Genomic DNA, 16,589 nt, shown 5'->3' with positions numbered 1-16,589 from the left:
GAAGCTGGGACCACGAAGGAGCTCTGCTGCAGTGAGGCAGTGAGGGAGCTATGTCAGGCCTCACCTCAGCACAGAGAGTCATCAACTGACTGCAAACTAGAATCAGATACGTCATCAGTGTTCTAGTGGGTAGAAACTATCTTTAAAATAGTTTCTATAAAGCATATTTCTTTTATTTTACTTTTTTCATTTTACACACCATTCCTAGCTCCTACTCCCTCCCTTCCTCCTGTCCCCTTCACCTTACCCCTCCACCCCACCCCCATTCACTCCTCAGAGAGGGTAAGGCACCTTGCTTTGGGGAAGGTCCAAGGCCCTCCCTACTATATCTAGGCTGAGAAAGGTATCCATCCAAAGAGAACAGGTTCCAAAAAAGCCAGTAAGTGCAATAGGGATAAATCCTGGTGCCACTGCCATGGCCCCACAGTCTGCCCCAGCCATGCAACTGTCACCCACATTCAGAGGGACTAGTTTGGTCCTATGCTGGTTCCTTCCCTGTCCAGCCAGAGTTGGTAAGGTCCCATTAGCTCAGGTAAACTGTTTCAGTGGGTGAACCTTTCATGGTCTTGATCTCTTTGCTCATATTTTCATTCCTCCCACTCTTCGACTGGTCTTTGGGAGCTCAATCCAGTGCTCCAATGTGGGTCTCTACATAAACTCCTTATTTGAGATTTTTATTATTTAGCTCACAGCACCAAGTAAGTATTTAATCCATAGTAGTTTTAATATAATTTTCACTAAATGGCTCATTCCATGTTACCAAGGAACATACAGCACTCCATCCTCCTACACACAGCACTCTGCCCTCTTCCACACAGTACTTAGCACATAGCACTCCTCCCTGGTCTATTAGTGGAGTCAGGGAGTTAACACTGTCCAACCAAAAAGACGGTTAAACATAAATTACAAAGCATGAGTATATGTTGATGAAAAGAAATTGTAATCATCAAACAGCTTTGTCATGATCAGTTGAACTTCTGTTTCTGTATTACTGAATATTATAGCAATTATAAAGAGTCATTAAATATTGTGTTTCTAAAGTCAATAAGTAAATAGCACTGATAACAGTACCAAATAAATATGTAACACTCTGAAACTCTTAAGTTGATTTTGTTTTGGCACCATATGGTCATATAAATGATAAATGTCCCCATAGTCTCAAATATTTGAGTACTTTGTCCCTAATTAGTGGCGCTGTTTGGGGAGATTATGGAACTTTTAGGAGGTGCAGCCTTGCTGGAGAAAGTACATCACTAGAGCAGGCAATGAGGGTGTACAGTCTCACCCCACTTCCTGTTGCTGTTTCCTGAGTGCAGATGAAATATAATCTGTTTTCTGTTCCTGCTGCCATGCCGTGCCTTCCCTGCTAGGATGAACTCTCTTCCCCTGGAACATTAAGGCAAACGAAGCCTTTTCTTCCTTAAGTCGGTCATGGTATTTTATCACAGCAAAGGAAGAGTGACCAATACACACCAAGTCTTTCATTTAGTTTCTATTATTAAGAAATGATTAGGAAGAACCAAGACATGAGCTTATTAGGGACAAAGGAAAAGAGAAAGTTATTCAGAAAAAAGAACTACAGCCACAAGAAACCCGTTTGCAGCAGTATCTACTCCAACACAGGCAGGGATGCGGGATGCTCCTTCATTCAGGAGAGTTACTGGATACTGATGACATGGTGCTGAGCTTGTCTCAGTTCACAGCATCATAATTCAAATCTCCGTTTCTGCTTTCAGACTACCAATCTAAATGCCTCTTCCATGGATATGTTAAAACTGCCCTTTCTTCCCCTGAATGTTATGTTTGGTGAGTAACTTCCTAGAAACTCAGCATCTTTTCTATATTGTATCACACCCGTCTCTGTCCCAGCAGCCCACGTGACATCCAGAACACTCTCCAACTTTCTTTTTTATTTGTGCAAGACACAGTTGATACACCGATGCCCCTGGACCTACAGAGACTCAGCTGGAAAAGAAAGCGCTAGGATGGAATTAGTTAAGAAGACCAAGCCAAATACAGACTCAAATACCGAATCCTGCAGCAACCCTGATGCAACGAAAGCACTTTCCAGACGCTCTCCCTTGCTCTTCCTAGTGTCCAGGTGGTGTCTAGCTGTGTTTGGGGGCGGGTGGTGGGACAATGACAGTGTGGGTTCTCTTAGTGCGGTGGAGCCTCACAAGGGATGAACTTGGGTCCCTGGGCCATCACAAATATTACATATAAAAGTCTTTTCATATCTCATATCTCTCACCAGTAGCTGTGTGTGACTGTGATACAGGGTAGATCCTTTCCATTCTGAGAAAAGGGTTCAGGCGCTTTTCCCGCTGCAGAGGGAAGACCATTTTGGTAATAGCATTACTGATTCTTCTCCATTCCAGTATCAGGCCTGGTAAAGGATGCAAGGCCTTTAATTTATTTAGCACTTCCTGGAAAGAAATATAACAAGGTTAAGGCTGGAATCTTACCAAATTCAATGACAAATCAGAATGTCTCTCACATAAATTAAGACATCTCAAAATTCAGTCTGATAAATCCTACATCCACAACTTGGAATCATTGTCTAGACAATTTCAGAAGTCACTAAAATGTAAATCTGTAAGCACAGTTTACAAGACAGCAACATGGGAATGCTGAACACTACCGATTCATAGCTACCTTTAAAAGACAAAATCAACGGAATGTCAGTTTCCTGGGAGCATCCACCTCCCCAAGAGTTACATCACCTCTTTTCTTTGTGGTTAGAGACATCCTAGTAGTCTTCATTCTTGCCCTGATACGGGGTTTCCATATCCAGAAAATCAGAAGGTATTTATTTAAAAGCAGGTATTTCTAAGCCAAGAAATACCTTGGCTTAGAAACTAAGGCACCAAAAGGGCCAGCCAGACTAACAAAGAGTTGTCTAGGAAGCAGAGCTGTGAACACTTTCCAGGGCAGATGAATTGCTCTCAATGATGCCAGGTTCAAAAATCCACGGAAGCCACTGGACAGCTCTCCACGACTATGTAGCTACATTTTTCTAGCCCCATTTTCCCAGTGGAAAGTCGGGAAGCCAAGCACTTCTTTTCCCCTCGTCAATTAGTGCAGGGTCCACAGATAATTACTAGCAAAATTCCTTTGAAAATTAAGAGTCTTAAAAGAAATCCATGGAAAATGTATTTTTTCTATAACACTTTTTGTGTTCATACAGAATACGAAATCAAATCTACTAAAATCCCCAGCACACCGGGCAGCAGTAAACAGCGTCTGCAGGTGTGAGCTCAGATGCCCACACCCCATGCTGCGTTGTCTCCACAGACATTACAGGACTCTGAACACCACCAGTCCGCTGGCTTCAATCTGGATAAGCCAATGTGGGCTATGTGGCTCTTGATGCCATCAGCACCTTTTCACGGCATCAAAAGCTAGAAGTTTTGACTCCGCCCCGTGAGCACCCCAGAGCACCTTGCTAGTGCTGAACCGTCTTCCCAGTCTCAGCTTGTGGTTACTCTCAGTCCCTCTTCTGGTGGAACCCAAAGTTTTTTTGCTGCTTTGCATTTTCATCTCTCCATTTGGTGGTAGCTTTAGTTCCAAAAATAGAACCTGCAAAATTAGTATTTTCTCAGTCAAGAATCAAATTATAAGTATTGTCACTCAGAAACTACCTTTAAAAAGTATTTTGAGACTATAAACTTTACAGTTTAACATGGGTATTGGAAGGATGTTTCTTTGGCCTCTCAGGCATGCTGTCTGTCCTGAGATGGAAGCTGTTAGGAGACTTTTACAAGAGCACAGGCGTGCACGCGCCACGCTAAGCACTGATGGCTGAGCTACTGACTGAGGCTTGGGTTGCTCTGATGACTGTGAGTGCTCCTAAAGACCTCTTGAAGAACAACTCACATGGCTACTGCATTTAACGACCACAGTGATAATCAGCAAAGGCACCTGATCACAGAATACCACCAGGCCACAGAAATCCCTAGACACAAAAGCTAGGAGAAATGATTAATCCAATGTGGCAATAAATGAAGGCTAATGAGTGGCCTACGTGGGCAAGGGCCCCATGTAACCAAACCCTCACTAACTCAAATTAGAGGGGCTTGAAGTTAGGCAATTCAGAAGCTGAGTTACTGTATTTACTCATTTGCTTATATAACTTGAATGGCTTTTAATGAATCTTGAACTTTTTTTTCCCCAGTAATAATTCCCAAAATGGAAACAATTTATGTAAGTACAAGAAATCTTTGTCCCACAAGTTGGCTGAGGAGCAGAGAGAATGTTATCCCTGTGCTTCCCCAGTAACGACAAAACTAACATACATGCAGTTATAAAAGTGGCAGTGGCTGCATCCTGGAAATGACAGCACTGAGACTCACAAGACAGGTCAGCAACCTCGTATCCTCAGACCTTGTGTTATACAGATACGAACACATGCATGCATATGATTATGATTGGCACATGCAGCAAGTAAAATGAAAGAATAGCTGGTTAAATTCTAACTGAATGGAACAGAGTTACACTAATTTTTTTTCTTAAGTTATACTGGCCTATATTTTATCAAGAAATACAGATATATGAATGACAGGATAGGAGAAGAAATCTGATTAGTGAAGAGGAAATGTGGAATATTGTCAGCGTTCACAAAGAGTCCTAGAAGAGACGAACAATCAGTTACGACAACACAACAGTCTACATTATCTACTTAGTTCTTTATCTTAAATTTCTCTCTTGAGTGAAACTTTCAGAATTAACTGTGAATTTTCACATATAAATTACCTACCTCATTTTAAAACCAAGACCCAGGCAGCAATCAATAGCATCAAAAGCCTGCTCTCACTGAAGTTTAGTCTAGTGAGTAGTTGGTAAAGTCCCACTCAAGAAACCAAGCTCACACAGGTAGGGACCCCATATGACCTAAATGGTTCACCTGCTTTGGTCCCGAGGCTCAAACTCATGTTTGCTTCATCCCACTTGTGTTGAAACCTACACTTTCTATTTTTTGTAAGTGCCCTGTGTAATTTTGTACATAGTCTACTGTGTATACAATTGAAGGCTTCTGGGCTATAAAATTCAGAAATACACACACACAGACAGACACATACCCTACTCTTCACAAAGAAAGCCCTGAGAGCACCACTGAACCCACTACAGATAAAATACAGACTTCAGAAAAACAGCTTCTCAAGTTCTTTAAAATACAAAACTCTGTAGATTAATGGGCCATTTCATTATTAGGATTTAAAATATCTATTGATCATTTACCATCTACATGACAGTTGCTAAGTATACATTATTCATTTATCATTGCCACAACCTTATGAGGCATTTTAAGTCACAACTCCCATTTCACTGGTGAAGAAACAGAGACTTAAGGAACTGATGTATTAACTGCTCCAGTTCAAGGTCGTGCAGCTGGCTAAGGAATGGAGGAGGCTAAGGAATGGAGGAGGCTAAGGAATGGAGGAGGCTAAGGAATGGAGGAGGCTAAGGAAAGGAGGAGGCTAAGGAATGGAGGAGGCTAAGGAATGGAGGAGGCTAAGGAAAGGAGGAGGCTAAGGAATGGAGGAGGCTAAGGAATGGAGGAGGCTAAGGAATGGAGGAGGCTAAAGAAAGGAGGAGGCTAAGGAATGGAGGAGGCTAAGGAATGGAGGAGGCTAAGGAATGGAGGAGGCTAAGGAATGGAGGAGGCTAAGGAATGGAGGAGGCTAAGGAATGGAGGAGGCTAAGGAATGGAGGAGGCTAAGGAATGGAGGAGGCTAAGGAATGGAGGAGGCTAAGGAATGGAGGAGGCTAAGGAATGGAGGAGGCTAAGGAATGGAGGAGGCTAAGGAATGGAGGAGGCTAAGGAATGGAGGAGGCTAAGGAATGGAGGATTCAAACCCAGAGGTCAGGCTCTGCAGCCGGTGACCTTGAGTAAAAGTTACATTACTGAACTGCATACAGAAGACAGAGCAATTGGTGCTCTCTAGTGTATAAACACCCTCATCCAAAGCCAACTCCAACTACCCTTGACAGGGAAAGAATGTGGTGAGAGGAGAAAAGAGAAAGACTACCAACCTAAAACAATAAAACAGGAGTGACTTTGTCAATGTTTCATTAAAGTTACAAAAACTTTAAGGCCACAAAAATCCCCTTTTTATTTGCATCTCAGAATAATCCCCAATTTCCCTTCCTGACTAAAGGTGCTGGCGCAGAGAAGGGGTGAGTCCCGGCTGGTGCGAGAACTAGCGTCATGAAGACACAGCTACACCGCTCGTGGACTGCCACCCCTACTGTAGAGCAATGGCGACTGGAGAGTGCCTCCTCCAATCCCGCAAACCTGCAAGGACAGTGACGCCTCCTTACTGCGTCACCTCTGAATACAGAGACAACTCGTCACCTGGTGCTACAACACTATCCCCCATGCAGTCCACTTGTTTAATTTTACTAAGTGTTGGGATTTAGCAGTGTACTGTGACACGTGTCATTTTAATTCTACAAGCTCCTCCCAGTTTTCTAGGTGCACGCCACTACCTGTGCGATGTCATCTGCACTTGTGAAGGAAAAGCTGTGGCCAGCTAGCTGATAGGCCTGAGTCTCAATGGCATCCAGCTTGGCTTGCATGATATGCTTCTGACTTTCGCATTCCGCAGTACTAAAGCCAATTCCATTCAGTTCCAGCAAGGCCAGGCAGTACTGAGAGGGCATCTCCACTTTACAGAAAATATCTGAAAGGGAAAATGAAAAAATGCAACAGCAAAACCATCACCTAAGCAACTGGTCCATCGGCATTGTGAAACCACCCAGAACTGGCTCAGGCAATCCACAGCAGTTATCCAAGCTGCCATTCAAACCCCATCTCCAGAACAGGTCGCCAAACCATTGTAAGGTGACAAAGGATAGGTCATTTAAGCACGGGACGCTATCCCCATCTGCAAGAGTAGAAAAGCTGGCAATCTTGTGAGCAGTCTGGACTAAAAGAGACATTTCTTCTAAGACTTAGAAAACATTCTCTGTTCAAAACATTCAGAAAGGATATAACGACTGCACATGAGAACAAGACACCTTAAGTAAAGACATGGTCCCTTACCAATAATTATCCCTACACTAATATAAAGCAGCTCTCCAGGGGGAAAGGCCAGCTTTCAGAATAGACCTATCCAAGAGGCAGGAGGATAAGAAGAGAAGGGAGTCTGCAGGTCACTAAATACACAAGCATATCTTGAAATAACTGTTTATTTTTCAGATTTTACTTTCATTTATTTTTAATGATATGTGTATCTGTGTGTGAGTATCTGCAGGCATGTGCGGGTGACTGCTGTGTCTGTGTGTCTGTGTGTGAGTGTCTGTGTGTGGGTATCTGCAGGTATGTGCGGGTGACTGCAAAGCATCCTGAGACCAGAAGAAAACTCCCTAGAGCTGGAGTTACAGGTTCTTGAGTCACCTGATGTGGGGGCTGGGAATTGAACTCAGGTCTTCTGCAAGAGTAGCAAGCACTCTTAATCTCAGAGCCATCTCTAGCCCCAAAATAATCAATCATTTATAAACAAACTTTAATAGCTTACCACATTGCCTCCCAAATCCTCCCTTTTCTCAAGGGTCTTCAATTCCATAGGTCCTATAACTGGGAAAGCCTTAACATTGTATAAAACACACTTGACACTCCCTACCACCCACTTTTTAAACTACATAGGAATAAGGCACTTTTAGAGTACATTTAAATGATCAAAGTAAAAAATAATGAATTTAGAATCTTCTTGGATTTTTTTGTTTTCTCACAGATAGTCCTAAGAATTGCCTATAAATTCTTGGCAAATGCAAGGAAAGCACTCCACACTGGACCACAGCTCAGTCCTTGGATTTTTTTAACATAATTTTTAATTGAATCTTCAGGAATTTCACATCATGTACCCCAATCCCACTCATTTCCAAGTCCTTCCATATCCACCTTCCATTTTTCCTCACCCAAGAAAAAGAAAAAACAATCAAACAAACAAACAAACGAAACCATCTCTCTGACCCCTCTGGGCAACGACCCGCCCCTCTATCACCGCAGCCTTCTCTGCGCAGGTCCGCTCCAGTCCTCCATCTTTTCCGCATCTTCCTGGCACTAGAGACTGCAGTGTGCCCCAGTTTTACTTGCACATGCTCACTGTAATGAGTCACTAGTCTAATGCAAGGCCTTTACTACACCATCAATACCGGACCCTCGTAGCGACCCTCAGACATCCTGCTGTCACCTTGAGTCATGGAGAGTCTGTGGCTACAGATCTTCAGCACCCATCCCTTCATGCACTCTAGCATCTCACAGGTAGTGAAGATGTTGGGGTGGACCAACTCAAAGCTTGGATCTAGGAGATAGCTGAGCTGTTCAGCCCATCAGGGCCACCAGGGCCAACTTCTCCACTGGCCAGGAGAGGGGAGCACCAGGTCTCCCACACTCACCTCACCAGCACTGCCTGCGCCACCCTGCAGTGGCCAGTGAGGGACAGAGCCTCAGCAAGACCCTTGAACATCAACGCGACTTTAGGCTGCAGTACAGTCCACAGACAGCTGCAGCTGCACAGCCTTAGGAAGTAACACAGGCCACTGACATCAACACAGACTGGGTTGCAATGGGATCATGGACCTAGACATGGCCCTGGGCCGTGGACCAAGTGGCAGTGCAGGCTATTCCTCATCCCCAGTTCTGCCTTTCTTCACAGCACACTAACGGCTCCATGTTTTCTCTCACATCTTTCTACCACATGCTTGCTTTTGGCATTCGTCACCCAATCCCTGAATATCTTGAGACAAGATCTCACTATTTAGCTCAGGATAGACTCAAACTCACTATGTAGCTCATTAGTTCAGCCTGGCCTCAAAATTCAAACCCTCCTACTTCAGACTTCCAAGTGTTTGGGATTACAGCAAGTGCCTCCATGCCTCGTTCATAATTCAAATAGTTAATAAATACCTAAAAATTACAGATCAAGACCCTAGCATGATCTTGAGACGTCAGTGGGAAGGACAGACTCTCTGGTCACCGGCCCTGCGGCAGACGGGAAGAGGGGACAGAAGCTGTGATCCAGCATTGCTGAGCACAAATAGAGGAGCACTGTCGAGGCATGGCAGCCGGTCTTCCTCTCCTTGACCATCCTACACTTTCAGGGCATGGCAGCCGGTCTTCCTCTCCTTGACCATCCTACACTGTCAGGGCATGGCAGCCAGTCTTCCTCTCCTTGACCAGCCTACACTGTCAGGGCATGGCAGCCAGTCTTCCTCTCCTTGACCAGCCTACGCTGTCAGGGCATGGCAGCCAGTGTTCCTCTCCTGGACCAGCCTACGCTGGCTTAAAGAGGCTGAGGTTAAAACAAAAAAGCTCCTGTCTACACAGGAGCTGCTAATGGATATGACCCCAGAAGAGCATCCTCTATGAACACACTAGTCAGTGTGGACTTAGTCTCTATAATCCTACCCTATAGTGCTGGGAGAACGAGAGGTTTTGTGGCAGAGGTAAAATAACCATAGCAACAAGTGTAATAAGTATGTACTACGCCTCATCGATCTTTACAGCAACTTCCTAAGAACCAGACATGAAGTTTGGTGTAGGTTCCTGTCTAGTAAGTGAGGCAGCCCCAACTCAAGCCATACATATTCAGCACGTTGCTCTGCTCTTTCTGACTATGTATGGATCAGGCAAAAATCTCACGATATAATTTCCTCATGACGACAACAACTTTGATCCCTCACCATCTTCATTATTTATCAATTATTATACTCTCTCAAATCACCAAGTCCGTCCTGGACCAGCAGACTTCTCAACAAATCCATGGTGCCATGAAAGAAAAGGAGAACCACCTGACTTTCCTTTGCTAAAGAAACCATTAATAGCTCTAAAAAGAAAATGGTTCCACTTTTAAATTACATGAAAGCTCTGTTATAGGAATAGAATCATCTGATAAAATTCAAATACATAATCGTCAACAACTGAATATGACGCCACCAATTCTAATCATGAGAAGGCCGGGGCCAGCCAGTTATGAGGAATAAGCACCATGCTTTGCAAGTAAATTATTGGAAGGCAGCACAGCATCTGACACGTCCACGCTGCTCTAGTGATCAACGTCTGACTGAGGACTTGTGACAGACACCATGAGGTCTCCAAGTCAAAAGTATTTACTATCTGGCTTTTTACAGGGGAAAACAAGCAAACAAAACCCTAGGCTTCCTGGCTTCCTCAGTAGGTAACACAGGATTTGCATAAAATGTGTAATTTATCCACCCATGACCAAAACGTGGCTAATGATATGTATCTATCATCCCAGGCTGTAACATAAAATGCCAAAAACCCTGCTGCTTTTACCGTGAAGCTTTTCCTTCTGCAACAAAGAGTTGAGTTGATTCATGCAGTTGAAGATGAGAATGGATTCCACAGAGGCTCTGTACCGCCCAGAATGTTCAGTGTTCACATTTAGCCCCAGGCTCTGAATTCCTTGGCCGGTCTCTATTCCTTCTAGGAGCGGGAGCTCCTGGGGGAGAAAACTGGTCACTATACTATGAAGAGTCGGCTCCTTAGAATCTGGATCGAGGAGCCAGCATGCCACCTGAAGGAGACAGCAATTAGATAGTTTGCTTGATTTTCTTCAAAGTCACTTTTGCATTTTTACATTAAAACGGGAAGACAGAAGCTCGTTATAATTTATTGCATTTCCACTTAACACCATTTAGTGGTCCTTCCTTCCGTCCCTGTAATGCTCTGGCTGGCCTGGTCCTGCAGCAGGCTTGGGTGCCACGTACTTCTCAGTTAAATGAAGGCATGTGTCTAGGAATGAAGATGAAGGTTTCTCTACTCTGACTAATTCAAACTAAGCTACATAATAAAGATGTGCCCCTGTGGTTTTAGGTTTACTTAGTGCTTTTTGTTTGTTTGTTTGCTTTTCGAGACAGGGCTTCTCTGTGTAGCCCTGGCTGTCCTGGCGCTCACTCTGTTGACCAGGTTGGTTTCAGACTCACAGAGATCTACCTGCCTCTGTCTCCTGAGGGTTGGGATTAAAGGCATGCATCACCATAGAACATCAAAAGTGATGCATACATGTTTTACCAAGGAAAGTTAGTCCCAGGGGCTGAGAGGGAGCTGACCTGGTAAACACACTGGTAAAGTGTTCACTGTGCAGGCGTGAGGACCAGCGCTCAGTCTCCAGGACACACGGAAACAGCTGAGAGTGGTGGTATTATGTGCAATCTCAGCGCCAACCAGTCTACCTAAATGTCACAAATAAGGTGGAAAGCTCCTGAGGAATGACACTTGAAGTTGACCTCTGACCTTAGTATGCACATATACCACACACACTCAAACAGTTAGCATCCAGAGTACCAGAAAGCCTTTCCTCTGAAGTGGAGGTCTCTCACCAGAACAAGTGGCCATTTGAGTGTTGTTAGTTTCCACATGAGGCTAGGATGCCTATAGTTTCTATTACTAGGTCTAACAGATCATGAACTGGATTTATAATAAACAAATCTAGCTCTCTGAATCTTTTTAATAATTATGATGACTCAGTTGTTTCTTCTGCATGTTTAGAATGAAATTTTGAGTATGAAATGGTGGCTGACAGAAGCAGTCTTAGCACTGGGAGGCTGAGGCAGAAAGAACGCTATGGATATGAGGTTAGCCTGGACTACATGGTTGTTTGGTCAAAAGTGAGACCCCAGCCCCCTGACACCCTACATCCAAGGACTCCAGGATGATTGGAAGTGTCACCCCAGTCCCTGGCATCCATCCTAAGCCCCTCCCTCTGGGAGTTGCCATGGTCCAGACACCACCTCCAGGAAGCCCACCAAGCACTGACCCCTCCCCAGGGAGGGTCAGAACCACTCTCACAGGCTATTTAGGCCTTGGTTGAGAAAAAGAACACTGGTCTCAGGTTTCGTGTGGTTCCCCGCCCTCTCTCATCGCCATGCTCTCCTGGCCATCCAGGAGCACTGCATTTATTAAACGTGGGCATCACTGATTCGGTTTAATTTGGTCTCTTTGGAATTATTTGTGTCAGCGGAGAGGCTTCTTTTAAAATTATACCTATAATGGTGAGTTAGCCTAGGCTACAGAATGAAGTCCTGCCTCAAAATAAATAATAAATAAATAAATAAGAAAAAAAAAGAAAAAAGTTTTATAAGGGAGTACTGAATGAGAGAATCTGACATAAAATTACCATTTCTTATTTTAAAATGATATTTTATGAATAGTTTATTTTCTTATATCAAAATACTATAGGCAATAAAACCATTAATGGAATATTCCAAATAGTGTAATATTTAATGAGAATGTCCTATGTAATCTAGAACACTACTATAGCTGTAATGACAGACTCATATCACCCACATTCTTGCTTGGATTCCAGAACATCAAAATTAAATGATAATTTTTAATCTAGTAAAGGTGAGTTTATAATCTTTGTAATTCTCTCCACACAAAACACAACTCTGGAGAAATCAGAGACTTGATGGAGATAACCTAGAGGCAGAGTGCTTACGAAACACTGGATTCAATTCCCACCACTCTACTAAAAGAGAAAGCCCTATAAGCCCTAGTAAAAGTAGAAGTAGTCACTAAGAGTCCCTCAACCAAAAAAGTCCAGGGCCAGATGGTTTCAGGGCAGAACTGTACCAGACTTTTAAAGAAGAATCAATGCCAATATTCTTCAGATTATTTCACAAAATAGAAACAGCAAGAATGTCCAATTCATTTATGAAGCCACAGTTACTCTGATACTCAAACCACATAAAGACTCAACAAATGGCATTTCCTTTATGAACAAAGATGCAAAAATACTCGATAAAATACTTGCAAACCTAGAACAGATCAAAAAGATTCATTCATGATCAAGTAGCCTTCATCCCAAAGATGAAGGGATTGTAGGGATGATTTCACATACAAAAATCAATAAATGCAACCTACCATATAAGTAAAATGAAAGAAAAAAAAACCACATGATCATTTCATCAGATGCTGAAAAAGTCTTTTACAAAATTCAACACCCCTTCATAATAAAAGTCCTGGAGAGATTAGGGATACAAGGGATATATCTACACATAATAAAGGCAATTTATAGCAAGCCTATAGACAACATCAAATTAAATGGAGAGAAATTCAAAGCTAAAATTCTAAAAGAAGAAATATCCTATTTGACACTTTGCTAATAACTGTAAAAAATAGCATAACTTTCAACTCCACTCTGCACAGTTCATGCATCTGTTAGCAACACATGGGAAGACATGGTGTATCTTTAAGTAATCTCTGTAAGGCGCTGAAGTTTCAAATGTATACTATGGGTAATTAACGTAAGTTATTCCTCCTTGACTTCTCAGCATCATAAAGGAACTTTGATCTTGTGCAAAACTGTTCTCAGGAACTAGTGATGCTATTGGCCTCTAAGCCCTAAGTGTGATCATTTTGCTGACCTTCCCTGTCACCTGGGTACCCTGGCCCTTTAAGAGACAAGCTCCGCCCACCCCCTAATCTCCCCACCCTTCCACCAAGGCAAGCTGATCTAGTGCCCTCCTCTCTGTCTGTCCCTCTTCTGAAGAGGTAACTACTGCCTCTCTACCTTCTCTCCTTCCCACTTCTTTCTTCTCTTTCCTCTTTCTCTGTCCTCCCTTCTCTCTCTCCCCTTCTCCCCTCCCCTCTATAACCCCTTACTCTTATACTGTTCCCAATACCCACTAAATAAACTCTACACCCAAGCGCTCTCTCTACATGGCATTTCTGTCTGTCTCCCACCCACCAGGAGACCTGCCAGGGCTGTGCAGCCATAAATCTTTCACTAAGAGCACTCCCTTTTGACATCTTATTCCACACTTCTCCTGTACTCTCCTATACCCTTACAATAGCTGAAAACCCTTGCTATTGTACTCTTAAACCTAGCAGTCCATATTTCACTTCTAATTTACTGTGGTATAAAAATTCTTAACTTATAACTAAAACTAAAATTTCTCTTTTTAATCTTTGAGGAAGAACACAACCTTTAACATTTAGAATTTGTGATATTCTGCATTTACCCACAGAAGCATTTGGCACACAATGATATATTCTGGGTAAATGAGAAGTGTCTTGTGTGAAACTGTTACGTTAGACTGTTGAGGCTAAGGACATGCAGAGTGATCCCTAAGCATTAAGGATGCTGCAGTCTATAGAGTCACTTGGAAGACAGAACCTTGGGGTCTTCATAGCTGGGCTCCAGGGAGACGCCACAGGACAGGAGGAGGACCTTGTAGCTCTGGATGAAGTCATAGGTGACAACAGTGCGCTCTTTGTCCGATTTATTTTGCAAGCAGGATTGAAGGTGCTCCATCCTCTTTCCCACAGTCAGTGTTGGGTCCAGAGGGGGCGGGGCCAAACTGGGACTAATTTCTTGGAAGACAAACAAAGTCTTAATGTAGAAATTAGACTCATTCATTTGAAGCAGTAGTCTTTAGTGGAAAGACAGAAGAGTCAGGAATCCAAGGACCTGACTCCAAACACCTGTGTGTTTAGGTCACAGCAACTATGTGATGAAGTACTTCATAATCTAAATATGGTGGTTTGGACTAGATTTATAATATTCTATTTTAGTATGTGGGTGAAGATTCTAAGTTCCAAAATTTCTAACAATAAAATTTATTTTCAGAACAGAGTTCAAGAAAGGTAGCTGCTTTAGAAATTAAGTTAAAGGTGAGACATATAATGTATCAAAAATAAAAGAAGTTCAAGTGGCTACTCAGTCAACACACTGCTCTACAAAGAAAGGGGAAGGATCTCACTAAGTAGCTGACACTGTGTGGCATCCTTACTGTCCAAATAGCCAAGGAGCGAACTGTGTAATCAGATCCCAAGGTATTTCTAGATTGTATCCTTCCCTGCCAAAGACTCTAGTTCATTGTTCTCTAGTTAACAACGAAACCACCAACCCGACCACCCTGTGGGCATAAAGGTTTACTGAAAATTCAAACTGCTAGGCTGGCTACTGGGGGCTGAGAACAGCAAAAAAGTAGGAAAAGGTTTGCCAGTTTTAAGGGAATGGGGGGGGGCAAGAACAGCCTGGGCTTAAAGAGTAGCAAGAGGTGAGGTGGTGGCCAGAACAGCCTGGAAACTAGTGTGGAGGTTTTGCTAGCTGTAGGCTTGTTTGAGTCAATTGCAACTAGATGTCCACTGCCAGAGACAGGTGGCTGTAGGGGGCAGAAGAGGAAGTACTGGCTTTTCCTGACAAACAGAAACCCAAGATTTCTGAGGAATGCTAAATTTAGGGGTTTTTACCCAGAGTTCAGCCTGAGCTGTGCCTAAACTGTCATTTAGGACATTGGCAGTAACATTGCCATTTCTGTAGCTTACTTTGGACCCAACAGAGGGATAAAGGGAGGAAAAGAGGGATCCATTCTAATTAATATATGTGATTATGCATAACATTTGCTATTCTCTTAATAAATACTTTAATCCTAAAAATAAAGTCTATATAGTATCAGAAAATTATTCTCAAGTAATTTTAAAAAATATTAAAAAAAATAATTGCCTTAACAGACATCATAGCGCATATGTGGCTTAACCCAGTGCCAATGCCTTACCGGAATGCTTTTGCTCCTTCTGCAGGGACAGATAGTAGGCGTCCTTTCCACCCCAGCAGACTGCTAGCCCAATGACCACAATGCCGTCAGAGCCATGGACAGGAAAGCCGCCATCTTCACCACGGGTTTCCTGAGGGGAGCTGACTAAATGAATCCAAGGTAAAACTGTCAAAAGATCTCCAACATTCAGGCATCAAGTTCTATTAAAACTGTGATAACCAAAATTACTTCACCCATCATGGTGGCACATACTTTATAATCTCAGCACTTGGGAAGCAGAGGCAAGATGATTATAAACTCAACGCCAGCCTGGGCTATATGGCTAGACTGTGTCCCAAAAACATACAGAACAACAACAAAACAACCTGTTTGTCCTAGTTAGGGCTCTATAGTGGTGACAAACACATGACTAAAGGAAGGGATGGGCTGGCTTCAGCTTACTGCTTATGGCCTATAGCCAGGGGAAGGCAGAGCAGGAACTAACAGCAGGAACTGTAGAAAAGATCATGGAGGAACAATGCTACTTACTGGTTTCTTCTGCATGACTTGATCAGCCTGCTTTCTTATACCACTCAGAAAGAACACCTTCCTAGAGAGGGAATGGCCCAGTGGGCTGTGCCTTCCCACATCAATCATTAACCAAGAAAATGCCCTACAGACTTGCCTAGAGACAATCTGAGGGTGGCAGGTTTTTTGTTTGTTTTTTTCTCAAATCAAGTTCTGTTTCCCAGATAACTCTAGTGTATGTCAAGATGACAAAACATTAGCCAGCACAATACTTACTGGGCAAAAACCCTGTAATTGTAAAGATGAATTATTTGGGTGATCACTTGCAGGTGTGTGTAAGCTTTTCACATTTCACATCAGTTAAGATACCTATAGCCATGAAAACAATGTACCACAGCTGAATAGGCCTATAAGGACTAAAAGAAACCACTAGGTGGAAAAAGATGTTTTTCAAGTTCTATGACAAATAAAGACTATATGGACACAGATACAAAATTTTATAGCAAATTCATCAATTCTTAATCAAAGGCAGCAAGAGTATTATTGTAAACAAT

The 16,589-nt window shown here is 43.0% G+C and overlaps 1 protein-coding gene across 3 annotated transcripts in view; it reads right to left on the bottom strand.

Annotated features, from left to right (window-relative positions):
* The window catches only part of Polq (DNA polymerase theta), an 85,105-nt gene that overhangs the window by 17,024 nt on the left and 51,492 nt on the right, over window positions 1–16,589 (bottom strand). For all 3 annotated transcript variants that reach the window (XR_007229580.3, XM_048422437.3, XM_087899943.1), the window contains 6 exons: window positions 15,529–15,672; window positions 14,145–14,341; window positions 10,301–10,541; window positions 6,490–6,683; window positions 3,442–3,579; window positions 2,252–2,426 (listed from right to left, as the gene is read on the bottom strand). Coding sequence is in view for 2 of the 3 variants with exons in the window: in XM_048422437.3 (XP_048278394.3) it covers window positions 2,252–2,426; window positions 3,442–3,579; window positions 6,490–6,683; window positions 10,301–10,541; window positions 14,145–14,341; window positions 15,529–15,672 (1,089 nt within the window). In the remaining variant the exon portion in view is untranslated. The remainder of the gene's footprint in view (window positions 1–2,251; window positions 2,427–3,441; window positions 3,580–6,489; window positions 6,684–10,300; window positions 10,542–14,144; window positions 14,342–15,528; window positions 15,673–16,589) is intronic.

The sequence above is a fragment of the Myodes glareolus genome, chromosome 2 (genome assembly GCF_982192425.1).
Source record: "Myodes glareolus chromosome 2, mMyoGla1.1, whole genome shotgun sequence".
Taxonomy (NCBI): domain Eukaryota; kingdom Metazoa; phylum Chordata; class Mammalia; order Rodentia; family Cricetidae; genus Myodes; species Myodes glareolus.
Note: the sequence above shows the minus strand (reverse complement) of the source record. Positions and strands in the feature narration are given on the sequence as shown.